Source organism: Malania oleifera, chromosome 10 (assembly GCF_029873635.1).
Source record: "Malania oleifera isolate guangnan ecotype guangnan chromosome 10, ASM2987363v1, whole genome shotgun sequence".
NCBI classification, from domain to species: Eukaryota; Viridiplantae; Streptophyta; class Magnoliopsida; order Santalales; family Ximeniaceae; genus Malania; species Malania oleifera.
The window spans coordinates 13,725,483-13,741,340 of record NC_080426.1 but is presented as its reverse complement, the minus strand read 5'-3'; the positions used below and the strand labels follow the sequence as shown (position 1 = coordinate 13,741,340).

At 37.5% G+C, this 15,858-nt stretch overlaps 1 protein-coding gene across 2 annotated transcripts; it reads left to right on the top strand.

The window, feature by feature from the left end:
* Nucleotides 1-1,167: 1,167 nt before the first annotated feature.
* LOC131165618 (uncharacterized) lies at nucleotides 1,168-15,297 on the top strand. 2 transcript variants are annotated; one of them, XM_058123565.1, is made up of 4 exons: nucleotides 1,168-1,880; nucleotides 2,647-3,480; nucleotides 7,452-8,612; nucleotides 12,016-15,297. In XM_058123565.1, the coding sequence occupies exons 1-4, from the start codon at nucleotides 1,709-1,711 to the stop codon at nucleotides 15,135-15,137; spliced, it is 5,289 nt and encodes a 1,762-aa protein (XP_057979548.1). In that variant the 5' UTR covers nucleotides 1,168-1,708; the 3' UTR covers nucleotides 15,138-15,297. The 2 variants fall into 2 exon arrangements, with proteins under 2 accessions (XP_057979548.1, XP_057979549.1); XM_058123566.1 differs by having other exon boundaries at nucleotides 1,306-1,880; nucleotides 12,076-15,297.
* The last annotated feature ends 561 nt before the right edge of the window (nucleotides 15,298-15,858 follow it).

Below are 15,858 nucleotides of genomic sequence, written 5' to 3'. Positions count from 1 at the left end.
TTTTATATAAAGACAACGTTGTATGTATAACTCAACTAAGAGGAGAATACATAAAAGGCGACAAAACGAAACATATATTTCCAAATTTTTTCTGTACACATGAACTCTAGAAGAATGGCGATATCGATGTTCAAGAGATCTGATCAAGTGATGATCTAGCAGATATGTTCACCAAAGTTTTGCCTACTACAACATTCAAGAAATTAGTTCATCTCATCGGAATTAGACATCTTAAATATTTTAATAGAAAAAAGTTAATATATGTGTGACATCTAAGGAGGAGTGTTATGAAAAGTATAAAAATTAATGGTTATCATCCCTTCGTTTTCCACCACCATAAATTATATGCTATTCTTATTGCATTATAAAAAGGCTCCATCTCCCTCATTTTGACATACACACAAAAAACTTGAAGTGAGTAGACGAATAGAAATGATGAGATAAGATGAGAGAAAGAAAGAAAGATAGATATTTTGTATAATGCCGGTTTCAGATCATCTTGTAATTCCTCCCAAGATAGTGGAGTTTTTTATCTTATATGCCTATGGAGTAGGCATAGCCGAGCCATGTAAAATTTGTGTCTTGTCTCTATTTATTTTTCTGCATATTTTATAACAAGAAGCATATTGTATTATTGTTTTTTATTTTGACTAACCTCACACTATATTTTTACCATATTTTTTTTAATGATTTGACAAATTAATTAAATTATCATATGATAAAAAAAGAAAAGAGAGAGAAACAAATTAAATTATAGAGTGATGTGAATTGTTTCACCTTTTTGTGCATTTTAAAATTTAATTCCCTTAATTCTTATTCTTTTGCAATCAATTATTCAGATTTAAAACTAATTTAATTTGTAACACAAATATAAGTTTAAATGGTTAATTATATTTATGAGATAATTAATTGATTGAAATTGTAAGTATGGTTAAATCTAAATGTTAAACACGAGAGATTCTTACTTATACTTTTGATGCTTCCCTAGAAATAATTACTCGACACAGCAGTCATTATAGAAAATTTTGAGGCCAAATCTGTCATTTCAAACGATGGCCTCAAGCGCGTGAGCGAATGCCAACCACTTCCGTAAATGCTGAACAGAGTAAAGGGCATTGTCGGAATAACGACGAGGACATAAGGGGCAGCAGGAAAAAAGAAAAAGTCGCGAATAGTGGAGAAAAGAAAAAAAAAAAAAAAGTGGGGGGAGGAGTAAAGCTCTACAAAATTATTTTATTAAAAAAATTAATTATAAAATTTTTTGCGGACGCGAGAGAGAATTTAATTCGGATTTAATGGCGCCGTTGAGATACCATCCTTCTCTCTCTCAAAGTAGTGTAGGCTTCCTTTGTTCCTTATCGCCTCACGTTCTGGCTTTCTCTTTCTCGCTCCGTTGGCAGGCAGATTTTCCATTGCCCTGAAAGAGGCAACTCCCAGAGGGGAACAGAATATTTGCGGAGAAGACGAAGAAGATAACAAGAGGAGGCTGGAGATGAGAAATCAATCCTTATCTACGACGGCTTGTCATCACATGTGGAGGATTTAGGGCACAGGAAAATCCATGTGTCGATTGGTTTTCTGGAAACCCTAGAAATCTTGATTCATCTCCGTGATACTCAAACCCTAGTTTGGATTGTTGACGCGGCTGCGTCTCTCTTTGTGCCTCTGTGTGTGGTTTGTCTGCCCATGCTATTGGCCGTCGATTTTCATGCCGCCGGAGCCACTGCCTTGGGATCGGAAGGAGTTGTACAAGGAGAGGAAGCAGGAGAGGTCGGAGTCCGCTTCTCTAGGCTCGGTGGCGAGGTGGAGGGAGCCGCCGCTGCATCACGGGCCCCGCGACTTCGTTCGCTGGGGATCCGTCGATTTCCGCAGGCCTTACGGTGAGTAGTTTTTTTATTTGCCTCCTTCTTAGTCTCATTCTTTTTTATTTTTTCTGTGGTTTCTTTTGTGTCCGAACGACTGTCTGTAGAGGTTCCAAAATCTAGGGTTTCTTTAGCGATGATGATTCTAGGGTTATGGTTACTGGCTCCTTCTCCCTCCCTCCGCCACCTTTCCTCTCTCTTTCTCTCTCTATATATATGTGTGTGTATGTGTATGTGTGTGTGTGTGTGTGTATAGAAAACCACCAGCTAGTGCTTTTGGATTCTGAGGGGTTTGATTTCTAAGCCTTTTTTTGCCTCGACGCTTCAGTCTGGTTTCCCTTCTCTACTCTTTTTTTTTTTTTTTTGGGGCACGGATCTGATTTGTTACTCTCTGTAATTTATTATTTATATTGTTATTGCTATCATTTGCATTTTGTTGCTACTTTTTGCGTGGTTATTGTTTAGATCTGAGATTTCCTGTATGTGTTTGATTATGTATTCCACATTCAATTGCCAATAAAATACGGGAAAAGAAAAGATGTGAAAATCTTGGTAGTTTACAAAGCTTGTTAGGGTTGCCGTGGCAGTTGTAACTTGTAAGATTCTTAGTTTTCCTTTCTTTTCCTTTTCCATTAGTTCTAGGCAATTAAGTGGGTTCGACAATGTAGATTTTCCTTGAACACTTGTCCCCCTTTTATTCCAAATTTATCTATATATTTTGCTTTGCTTGTTTTGATTATTGGGATTTTGTTTTTTGTTTTTGTTTAAATATTTCTTGCTGAAGGTCATAGTAAGCAGGGTGGTTGGCACCTGTTTTCTGAGGAATCTGGTCATGGGTATATGCAGTCTCGATCAGGTGATAAAATGCTTGAAGAGGAAAGCTTTCGATCGTCCATGTCCCGTGGAGATGGAAAGTACAGCAGGAATAGCAGGGAAAATAGAGGTGGTCTGTTAAGCCAGAATGAGTGGAAAGGGCACTCTTGGGAAACCACAGTTACATCACCTAATGCAGCAGGCAGGCAGCTCGATGTAAATGATCAGAGGTCAGTTGATGATATGCTAGGGTATACCTCTCATCCTCATTCTGACTTTGGAAACACATGGGATCAACTTCACTTCAAAGATCAGCATGATAAGACAGGTGCAATCAATGGCTTGGGCACAGGCCAGAGATATGACCGAGAGAATTCGCTGGGCTCAAATTGGAGGCCTCTTAAATGGATTCGTTCTGGAAGCTTGTCATCCCGTGGTTCTGGCTTCAGCCACTCCAGCAGTTCAAAGAGCATTGGGGTAGATTCCCAAGAGGCAAAAGTGGACATGCAGCCCAGGAGTGTGACTCCAGTTCAGTCTCCTTCCGGGGATGCTCTTCCATGTGCAACATGTGTTGCACCCTTGGAAGAGGCATCCTCAAGGAAGAAGCAGCGCCTTGGATGGGGTGAGGGGCTGGCAAAGTATGAGAAGAAGAAAGTCGAAGGCCTTGATGAAAGTGCAAACAAAAATGCAGAATCCTTACATTCTCTAGGTTCAAGTTTTGCTGAAAAAAGCCCTCGAGTTACTGGATTCTCGGACTGTGCATCACCTGCCACCCCATCATCTGTTGCTTGTAGTTCCTCGCCAGGTAAACAAGGAAGTTTTTAGTTGTATTTTTTTATGATTTTGTGTCTTTATCTCGTGGTTAAATATTTTGAGAATGATTGTACAGTTAGTATAATTACATAATTCTCAATGTTGAACTTCAATTATTTTCCATGATAACATAAAATTCATATTATTAGGCTTCTTCAACAATGGCTTGCAAAGCCTTAGTGTGAGTTGTTTGCATGATTTTTTTCTATCTTGCACAATCTATAGCAATATTAATTAGGGGATTATAAAAAAAAATAGGGTTTTGTTTGAAAAATATAGTGTTGCCAAGTGGCAAATCAGGTCTCCTTTTTCTGGATGGGACTATGACACCCCCTAAGTTGGGAACTTGGGAACTTCTATTGGATGATAGAAGACCAGGAGATGAGCAAGGCCTGAGGCTTGATATTATTTGTATCTGAGACTTCGTCTGTGTATGAGTAGCATAGAGAGAGTAGTGTTAGTTCATGGTTTAATACAGTATTTCGAGGTTGAATCACACATATTGTAACAATATTGGAGATTATCTTACAAAATAGTTAAAAGAGTGCATGCAGTCTGATAATTTTTAAGATTAGGGGCTTTTGAGTTTAGATGCATTTTTTCCCCTCTTCATTTTAGGCTACTTTTAGACTGAAAAGTAATTTGGCAATAAGCCATTATCTATCTTACACTCAAATTAATGAGGATTAATACTTAACTCATCTATATGTTACTCTCAGGGTTTGTTTGGGATTTTTTTCCATATTCTTTAATATATTGTTAACTGTTGATGTGATGATCAAATTTATTTGGTAAGAATAATCTAATGGTTATTGAAGTTCTATTCTTCATGAACCACCATGGTGAATGAGGTCAAGGAGGCAATGTATTCTTCATATGTTGGCTGTTCACTATGGGAATGATAATAGGAATGGTTTCCAGGAAGTAGACATGTATGGTTGCGATCAGTGTTTTAAAAGACTCAATCGAGGCTTGCCTCAAGGTTAGGCATGCCTAAAATGCGTTGAGGCTCAATCTAAAATACCAAATTCCAAAAAAGTCAACACATTACATGTTGAGACTTGCGTGTTTTAACAAAATGCATGTCTTTTGCATCTTTTTAGTCGAGGCTTATGCATTTTATGTGTGATTCTCAAGTTAGAATTGGTTAGAAAATTTTAACTATAGGTTTGTATAAAAGGAATATCATAATATGCTTTGATTTCTAAAACTCTCGAACCTCAACCTTTTTAAAATAACTTAAGAGTTGTATCCCAGATCATGGAAATAGCTTGAACTTTGTAATAGTCTAGCTATATCTTGTCATGATTTATTTCATGTATTCAAGTTAGCAATTTTTGAATGGCCAACAAGTAGTTTCCAAAGTATATATAATTTTTATTTTTTTACATTATCTTCGTGGTTTACTTGGGGTCTGTTTCGTATTGTTGCTATTTTTTGTTTTTTGTTTTTGGTTCTCCACAGTGAAGAAACATATTGTAAAAACGTGTTTTTTATTTTTTATTTTTTATATTGTCTGTTTTCTCTTTTTGTTGCTGGTTCTTAGCTGTTTGCAAAAAATTAGAAAACTAGATTTTATGGTTTTCAGTTGTGTTGGTAACTTGTTGCCAAAAATTTTAATATCGAGAAATAGTATTTTTGGATTAAACTATTCATTTTATAAAATTTTAAATTAAAATTAAAATTAAATGATCATATGATTTTAAATATAATTAAAATAAAAATATACATAAATTTCAAAAAATAATAATAAAGCCAATTACAAAATTCTTTTACTATTTTCCAATTGTCATGTCCAATAAAATTTTTATTGTAAAGTAAATTTTGGTAGTAAAACAATTAAGTAAAATAATTATAATAAATTATATTTTTATTATATTAATTTTTTAATGTGTATTATTTGTAATTTTATTATTTTAATCATATTTTTATAATATTATTTGATTTAAAGATGAAAATGAGCATTTTTAATTAAGTTTTTAATTTGTATTAGTTTGTAAATGTTAACCAAACAAGTTTTTGGTTTCTAGTTTTTAGTTTCCGTTTCTGATTTTTTGTTTCTCTAATTTTTGACTGTGATACCAAATGACCCCTTAATTTTTTTTAATTTTTAAATATATATAATTTATTTACATATTTTTATCTTAAAGACAAATTCTCAAAATGCATACGCTCCAATGCTTAAGGCTTCTGCCTTGCCTCTTAAGGGTTAAAACGCATTGCCTTGTGCCTTCGCCTTTTAAAACATTGGTTGTGATGTAATTTGGCTATTTTTCATTATTCCAAAAAGTTCTTCCAAGATAATTTCTGTTCCATTTAAACAGCTTTCCATTACCATGTTGTCAGTTGCTGGCTCGTTGTACCAATATTTAATGCTACTAGCTTGTACCATGTGTGTAACAAGAACACATCAGTGCTAGAAAGATATCCTTTTTGGTATACATATTGTGCATCATGACTGTTCTGGTTTTACACTGGTTGAGGTTACATTGTTTGGTACCTGGCATCTGTGTTGGTTATTGATGTTAGTATGTCATTCTGACTCATATAGTTAAATTTTTTCTTCCACAGTAAGTTCAAGTTGCATTTATTTGGGCCTTTGGCATGGGAAACATGTTTATGCCACATTATTCTGATTCTGCTTTTTGATTCTGTCGATTTCAGTGCACTTCATGAATAAGAAAAAATTGCTTTTTCGTTTTGTTCAAACTAGCTTCATGCACACATCATAAATGTGTTCCACTGCTCATGTGCAGGAGGAATGTGGGAAAAATAGGAGAAATATGTACTCGTATAATTATTTATAAATTTATCAACTTACTAATTTACTTATTATTTTGAAAATTTTATTTTTTAACTATGAATCTGTGAAAGAAGGATTATTTTTTGGAGTAATATGGGAAAACCACATATTGAAACTTGTTCTTGTTTCCTTTTATCTACTCTAATGCTATAGAGGGGATCCCCCCTTTGGTGTCTTCTATCAAAAATGTCAAATTTATCTATAACTACCCATAATTATCCCAAGATACCTTTGTAACCACCCATAGCTTTCCCAAAAATGTCATTATTATGTCAAATTTATTCCTACAATTACTCATAATTATCCCAAAATACCCCTGAAACTACACTTATCCCAAAATACATTGTATTCTTTAACCCTTGGTTATTTTCTTTATAATTTAAAATAAATTTTTAGAAATAGAAAGCCATGGAGCATGCCCAAGGCTAGTGTAATAGAGATATACTCTTAGCTTCTTCATCCAATGATTGAAAGCGCATATTTGTGTAAAATGTTGATCACTTTACTAAAAAAAACATGTGTAAAATGTCTCTCACTCTCCCTCTCTCTTGGTGGGGGATGGGTTGGTTTAAATTGCTTGAAAATTTATAACCTGTATATCTAGCTTTTGTGCTCTTTGTTTACTGTTCCTAATGGTGCTGTGGAATCACTTATTCATGCGAGCAAGATTTTTTCTGAACAGTATATGTTTAGGAGTTTTACAAAGAAATGAAAAACATACAAAATTTCAGACTTCTCCTTTTTAGTGTAATGTTTTATTTATTTCTCCTCATGATCAGTAAAAAGTGAAGTCTGGGTCCATGTCATGATTTGCTGCTGCACCAAGCCTTTTTAACTTGAGACTTTAACTTTCAGAGGTTCCTTTAGTACTATTATTGTTGCATTTTGGCTTGTCACTTCATTTGTTTTGTGTGTTTGTTTTTTTGTATCAATCTTCAGTGTCTTGGTTGTAGGGTTACTTGTTTTGCTAGGTTTGTTTTTGACTTTATACGCTATTATGGTGAAGTGATAGCATTTGAGATCCCTTTAAATAAAGAAAAATTATGCGTTCCAAAATTACAACTTTTTTCCTTTAGAGATTTAATTGTTTTCCCTTTTTGATGATTTGACTTTTAAAAGTTTTTTTTCTTGCCTTTGAAAACGGATGTTTTTTGTAACAGGCTTGGAAGACAAATTATTTGTCAAAGGAGTGAGTGTTGGTAATGATACTAGTAATTTAAGTGGTTCACCAGATCCTGTCTCGCAGCCTCGTCCAGAGCATTTCCCTATTAATTTGGAGAATTTGGAGCTTAATACAATTGCTAATTTGAGTTCTTCACTTATTGAAATGTTACAACCTGATGATCAGAGTTCAGTTGATTCTAGTTTTGTGAGATCAACTGCAATGAATAAGCTGCTGATATGGAAAGGGGGTATTTTGAAGGCCTTGGAGGTGACTGAATCTGAAATTGATCAACTTGAAAATGAACTCAAGTCATTGAAATCTGAATCTAGAACCATTTGCCCTTGTCCAGAAGCATCCAGCTATTTGCCAGCTGAGGGCAGCACGAAATCATGTGATGAAAGAGTTGCTACCTCCAATATGATCTCTACACCTACTCCCTTGCTAATTTCTTCTGGGGATATAGGTGTTGAAAAAATTGATGATTGTAATGGTGCTTTGGAAGAAGCTCATGCTGAGATTAAGGATGATGATGTGGATAGTCCTGGTACTGCTACTTCTAAATTTGTTGAACAGTTACCTTTGAAGAATGCAACCTCTCCATATGACACAGTGAACAACACAGAATGTTCTAGGGGGTTGGGTGTAACTGGACTAGAAGCAGAAGTGAAATGCACAGTTTCTCATTGCATGGATCAAAGAATCGATATATCTGTTTGTGAGGATGCTAATAAGTTCACAGACAGCATCAGTGCTGCTCCTAATTCCTGTGATGTCGGTATATGTACAGATGGAGAAGATGCTTTATGTGATATATTGACATATAATAAAAATATTGCAACTAGTTCATCTGAAATATTTAATAAGCTATTCCCCAAAGATCACAGCCAGTTCAATATTTCTGAAGCTTCCAACGCACAAAATGAATCATTGATTAAAGAGAAGTTTGCAATGAGGAAGCGGTTCTTAAGATTCAAGGAGAGGGTTATTACCCTTAAATTCCGAGCCTTTTTGCACCTGTGGAAGGAAGATATGCGGTTGCTGTCTATAAGAAAATATCGTGCAAAGTCTCAGAAAAAGTTTGAGTTGAGCTCACGGACGTCACAGAGTGGGTATCAGAAGTATCGCTCCTCTATTCGTTCTCGGTTTTATTCACCTGGTAAGGTTTTTATTCGCACCTTTTAATATATTGCTGTGGTTTTTATTTCTATCGATCGTAAAATTTCAACTATGTTGCATTCGTTATTGGAATGCCTGAGTGTTCGCCCTTGCTGTATTTCTGTTCTGCATTTCATTCGATTTCATACCAGAAAAAAAATGTTTTTGATGTCTGTTGGCATGGTTATCAGAATGTGAGGGAACCTGGTTTATATGCCCTTTTATCTATGTTTCAGTTCTTCCCTAAATTTTGCTGTGTTCTGTATGTATTAATGACTACAGAAGTAAAAAATTGGTGCTCTTTCTATATACTAAAAAGACAATCTTTCTTCACTTTTCACACGTAATGCTTCTAGAAAAGTTGAATTATAAATAGGGTGGCCATGTTTTTTATTTGCCTTTCCTCATTTTTTAAAAGGTTTCATTTCTAAAAAAAAGTACTTTAGGACACATGCAAGGGGGGGGATGCATCTTCGTTGTTGAGTCTCTACCCCTGGATCTTAGTGGGGTCGTACCATCTAATTACTTGTTTATTCAAATTTAAAATAGAATGTTTCACATTCATTAGTGACAAGTTCCTTGGAGAAGTTCTTGGCTTGCAACTAATCCTTTATTTTGGACAATATCCTAACGGTGCATATGTTTTGCAGCCCAAGATAGGATAGGCCTTATTTTCATTAGCCCATGTTTGGTCTTTGGTGTGCCAAGGGTGCATTTATTTATTTATTGATTTTTGGGTGGCTTCGATAGCCTACCTTTGGTGCAACAAAAATGTGGGGTAGGATTAGCCAAGAGGGACTGGCTTAGCCCATTCACATGTTTTAAGGCTGGCTGGTCCCTTCCCATAGGCTAGGAGTGGCCAAGCAATTAAAAAATGCACTGGCCTTTGTTATCTCTTTTCTGTGTAATATTGTGCTTTTCATTGAGGTTATTTTGATCGTTTGAATAATTAGCCTGTCCTTTATAGATTGCAATCCAAGCATGGGGCAGGATAGCTATCATTGTGTGTTGAGTCCTGTCCTGTGAAACTTAGCGACTGAAACAAATTCATTGCAGAGGAACAGGATAGGATAAGGGAGGGTCCTTAAACAGTTGTCTTGATATAGAGCTGGCTGGTTTTTTTTTTTTGGGGAAGGGTGGGGGGTGTTAACGAATGGCTAATGTCTGCCAGCTAACAGAAGGGGGGAAAAGGAAAAAGAAAAAAAAAAAAATCCAGCACCCTTTGTCCTCCCCCCCTCTTTTGAAAGAGATCTTTGTCTTTAGTAAGATCTGTTCTTCTTCGATGTCACCTTTGATTGTCTTCTCCAGCTCGATCTGTCACACCCCAGTGCGTGTGCGCATAGGAAGAGCTGGCACTGGACAGCAAGGAGAAAGGAGAGGAGACAGGAAGAAAGAGATTGGGAAGATGAAAGAATAGGAAGAAGGGAGAAGTGCTGGACGTTGGTGAGGGATAAGCAAGACAAAGGAAATTGAAACCCCAGAAGGCAACCTTGATTTTGAATTAACTGCTTCTTTATCTGCGCTTCATATTCTGAAACTATAATTAGATTCAAATGCCAACTAACTGTCCCACACTTCCACAAGATAACTTCCTCACACATGCAGACGCCTGTGCACACTTGCAATAGTTAAATACGTAATCACACATAGCCTATAATGATTGAAAAAAATACAAGCAAAGAAAGTTTTTAGATACATCCTATTTTCATGAACCTATGCTTAAAATGTCTATGTTGAATATGGTGGTCCATCAAGGGCTCAGATGGGCTTTGATCTCTGGCAAGGAATGGTTTGGATTGCATTGCTTTCTTTCAGGCAATACTAGTCTTCTGTGGTGCAGCAACAGTTAGTTTAATTTATTCTTTCCCTACGCAGTCTTCTGCCATGCACCTTTCCAAAAATCTGTTTTCTGAATTTTTTCAGGGGTTTTATTTATTTTTAATGTTACTGGCAGCAGCTATTTTTTATTCTTTCCTTTTGAATTGTACTGGGCTCTGTGGGTTATGGAATTAGCTGAAGGGTCAAAACTCAAAAGGGGAGTAGTTTGTTGATGCAGTTCTAAAAAAATTGAGCTCCTACTTTTGGCATTCATTTTTTCATTCATTGTTGGGCTAATCCTATCTATTTTGCCCCACAATATATAGCATAGAGTAGCAATACCCTATCCTCTTTGAAGGGTAGATGGAACATAGGTCAGTATATTCCATTCAGTCTAGTTTCTAATCTTGCAAAACTCGATCGTGCCAAACTCGCTCTCTCTAATGGTATCGCATGTCAAGTGTTTATAGTGTAGAGCATGGCCCTGTTCTGCTAAGCGCTTTGTGATGTAGCTGATGCATGGATGGTGACAATGCTGGGCAACTTGTTTGATACAAGGAAATCATTTAAGCAAAATTCAACACAAAAAATATAATTTTTAGGGCAAAAGACACTAATTTACCTGCAGGTTTGGCAAAAAGATACTGATCTCCTCTTTGGCTTCAAGAATTCCAAGGACCTCTCATGAGGTTTCAAGAATTCCACAAATCTCCCTTAAGGTTTGTTAAAAAGACACAAAAATGATGTAAGTGTCCCAAAAATTAATGTCAAGGGAGGTATATGGAATTTTTGAGACCTTCTAGGGGAGGTTTCTGTCTTTTTATCAAACCTGAGGAGAGGGCAGTGTCTTATGCTCTAATTTTTATGGGACGGTTTTTTTTCCTTGAGAAAGGTATCCAAATTTGCATTGTGGAAGATTTGTAACTTTGATATGTTTAGTGGTGAATCTGTTAATTTGTAGAGGATTTATGTGACTATTAAGGAAATGAAGCAGTCTTAAGGCATTGCATGCAAACTAGTATTTGGGTGTGGGAATATGTTAAATTGATATTTTTGTTCTGATAATTTTTTTTCTTTTGACACTGGATCACTGGATTCAATGGTGGTTTTAAGTGTAGCTTGGTGTTACTCTCATTATTGGATTGATTAATCATATCTTATACCATGAAAGTTAAATGGCGGATCTCATAAAAACATGTTCATACGATTTCTTTTATGTTTGTTGGAAGATGCAGAGTGGAGAAGTATCAATTGTCACTGGTAGTTCAAAAAATTTCCTTGGTTTGAAATTGTTTATGCTTCAATGAGGCACTTCTATTTTTATAATGAGGAATATTGGACTGGTTGCTTCTTCCACATTTTAAACATTTGTGTTGATTTTGCAGCCTTTTTCCCTTTTTGTAAGTGGATGTTGGTTTATTATTACCCTCTTCTTTTTTTTTTTTACCCCTTATATAATTTTTAAGGTTTCTAAGTTTAAACAATTGGCTTGCACCTTTTCTAATTTTGGGAAATGATGCGAAATATGCAGACTTCTCATTGTTGACTCATTTTGCTTTTCCCCCTAAATGTGATTTTTACTGCAGGGAATTTTAGCCTTGTCCCTACCACGGAGATAATTAATTTTGCAAGTAAGTTGCTTGCAGATTCCCAGGTTAAGCTTCACAGAAACACTTTGAAGATGCCGGCCTTGATCTTGGACAAGAAGGAGAAGATGGTGTCTAGGTTTATTTCCAGTAATGGATTAGTGGAAGATCCCTGTGCTGTTGAGAAGGAAAGAGTTATGATCAACCCTTGGACTCCAGAGGAGAAGGAAATTTTCATGGATAAGCTGGCTACTTTCGGGAAAGATTTCAGGAAAATTGCTTCTTTTCTTGACCACAAGACAACTGCAGATTGCATAGAGTTCTACTACAAAAACCACAAATCTGATTTTTTTGAGAAAACAAGGAAGAAGCTGGAGTGTAGAAAACAGAGGAAGTCTTTGCCTACTAATACCTATCTAGTGACATCAGGGAAAAAATGGAATCGGGAATCAAATGCTGCTTCTCTTGATGTGTTGGGGGCTGCCTCGGTTTTTGCAGCTCATGCTGATGAGAACACAGATTACCGGCAAAGTTGTTCAGAAAGGTTAGTGGCTGGTAGGTTCAGTGATTATAAAATGTCACGTGGTGATGATGACAGTTCAGAAAAGTGTAGCAATTTTGATACTATTGTGAATGATAGGGAAACTGTGGCTGCTGATGTTTTGGCGGGTATATGTGGTTCGTTATCGTCAGAGGCAATGAGTTCTTGTATTACAAGTTCTGTTGACCCTGGAGAGAGTTACCAGGAGTGGAAGTGCCAAAAAGTGGGTGCAGTAACCAAACGGCCATTGACACCTGAGGTTACATGTGTTGATGACGAGACTTGTTCAGATGAGAGCTGTGGGGAGATGGATTCTTCTGATTGGACAGATGACGAGAAGTCTATATTTATACAAGCCATGTCATCTTATGGGAAGGATTTTGCAATGATTTCACAATGTGTCAGAACAAAGTCCAGGGACCAGTGCAAGGTCTTCTTTAGTAAGGCACGCAAGTGCCTTGGACTGGATTTGGCCCATCCTGTTGGTGGCAATGGAGGAACACCGTCGAGTAATGATGGCAGTGGAGGTGGGAGTGATACCGACGATGCTTGTGTTGTGGAAACAGGTTCCGCTATCTGCAGTAGTAAATTGGATGTGGATTTGCCCCGTTATGTTTTGTGCATAAACCACGAAGAATCTGTTCCTGGAGGGAGAATGGACTTGCAAACTGACCTGAACAGTTCTGTGGAAAAGAGTTGCCCTGAGAAAGTGAATCTTCAAGATGCCGTGGCTATAGAGAAGTTTGTTCCTGATGAATGTCAGGCAGAGGACGAGCCCAATCAGATACTTGATGGTAATATAGAAAATGGAGGTGTTAGTGAATCTGTGCCATTGCTTGTCCAGCAGAATGCAATTCTGTCAGATGATGTTGAAGCTAGAAGAAATGAAGTGATCGGACAATGTGATTCTGGGGTAGAATCACCATTGGCTGAAGAGGCAGTTGGCTCTACCCCATCTGGATTAAATGCTGTGTTGGAGACTGAATCTTTAGTTGCTGATGTGTCTGTTAAGGGACTTGGAAATGAATCCGAGGGTGAGAAATTTTTGTTGCTGAAAAATAGTGTGGATGATGGACAAGATGAAAATAAAAAATGTGATGCTGACACAAGTGGCCAAACTGGCCTATATAGCCCCTCGCAAAATTTAGATGCAGCTGAAGATACTTCTCACCTGGCTGTGAAATCAAGCTCTAGTGGGTTCAATTTTGACCCAGAGTGCCAGCTGATAGTTTCTTCAGAGTTGGATCATACCCACAAGCCTCCTGTTGTCTCATTGCAGCGGGGCACATCTCTTTTAACTGAAAATTCAGTGTCACATGATCCTGTGACCGTTCACTATGAGAGAATTAACCAAGATTTATCATCATCATCATCAACATTTGATTTTGAGGAGATGGGGGAAAAGCTGTGTAAAATGTCATTTGCTGTAGACGGCCATCAGCATCATACATCAGAACATCCTTCAGTGAGCCATGTTGAATCTTCCCATATTCTTGGGGGTTATCCATTCCCTTTGCCAATGAAGAAAGAGGTGACGGAGGACCTTGGTGCCACAAGGTCTTCTGCATTTCAAGGCTCACTGAAGGTTGATGGGAATTTTCAATCTGGTTATTTGGGACAGGATTGTGGTTATCTTCATAGGTGTAGCAGTGTGAAAGATCAGAGTTCAGCTGCTGAGCTGCAGCTGCTGTCCCAAAACTTAGAACATAGTGGTGACCATTCAAGGGCACATGCACAGAGTTCGTCTGATGCAGAGAAACCAAGCCGGAATGGTGATGTAAAACTGTTTGGCCAGATTCTCAGTCACCCATCATCTTTGCAGAAAACGAATGCTAGCACCCAAGATACTGATGATAAGGTGGTTCATCATCAGCCTAAGGCAATCAGCAAGCCTTTTAACTTAAAGTTCAATGGTCATCACAATGTGGAGGGAAGTTCCATTCCCTCAAGAATTGACCGGAACAATTATCTATGCCTTGAGAATCTTCCCATGAGTTATGGATTCTGGGATGGGAATAGAATACAAACTGGGTTTTCAGCTTTGCCTGATTCTTCAATCTTGCTGGCTAAATATCCTGCAGCATTTGGGAGTTATCCAGCATCTGTATCCAAAATGGAGCAGCAGCAACAGCCGTTGCAGGCCCTTGTAAAGGGTACAGAACACAATTTGAATGGTGTGACTGTTTTTCCAACAAGAGAAATGAGTAGCAGCAATGGAGTGGCGGATTTTCAGATGTACAGGAGCCGAGATGGTACTAAGGTGCCACCGCCTTTTGCAGTAGATTTGAAGGAGAAGCAAGAAATCTACCCGGAGGTGCAAAGGCGAAAAGGGTTTGAAGCAGTGTCAAGCTTGCAGCAACAGACGATGGGGGGAATGGTTGGAATGAATGTTTTAGGGAGGGGAGGGGGGATTCTTGTGGGAGCCGGCACTGGCGTATCGGTCTCAGACCCGGTGGCAGCCATTAAAATGCACTACGCCAACAAGACAGACCAGTACAGTGGGCAGGTTCAGGTTGGGAGTGGGATGAGAGAGGAGGAATCGTGGAGGGGGAAGAATGTGGGGGACATAGGCAGCAGGTAGTTGGTATAGCGGGTCTGAGAGAGGGCCTTATTCTTTGAAAGGGCCCTCAGCCTCAGCGGTGAGAGTGTTGTATCTTTTCTTTTGCCGCCATTGTGTATTATAGTTTTTGTAACTTTTGCAATGAAATGAAAATGATTTAGGGCAGTGGACGGTTTTCTCATACCCGTCTTTTTGGTTGGTTAACAAAGCAAAACAAGACCCAGAAAGGAATTGTATGTAGGCGCTTGTAATATTTGCAGCAGCACTCTTGTATTTGTTGTATTTGATGGGCAATACAGAAATAATCTGTGCAAATTGGGGCGAGGGGAGAAACTGTTTCTGGTTACCCAATTGATTCAACACTGATTTTCAATTTTTGTGCTTTTTTTTTTTGTTAATACTTTTTTGGTGTTGTAGCTGCAGGGAAGATAAATGGTTTGAGCCTATCTTTGTCGGCAATTGTTAAACAGTTCCGCGGGTTTCAAATTCACCATTGATCCTCGTTCCCAGAAGTGGGTTCTACGTTTTTTTGAGCCATCGCATGTGCAAGCATTCTTACTATATATAAAAAAAATCTATCTTGATCCCTGTTCCATGCACTGAAATTACTGACGCAGGGATAACATGTAAAGCCAACATAAAAACAAAAAAGTGCATGTGATTTCATCATGCTACTGAAGCGTTTGTTGCCTAAAATTTTAGTATATAATAATATTGAAATAGATCTCAATCTCTCTCTTTA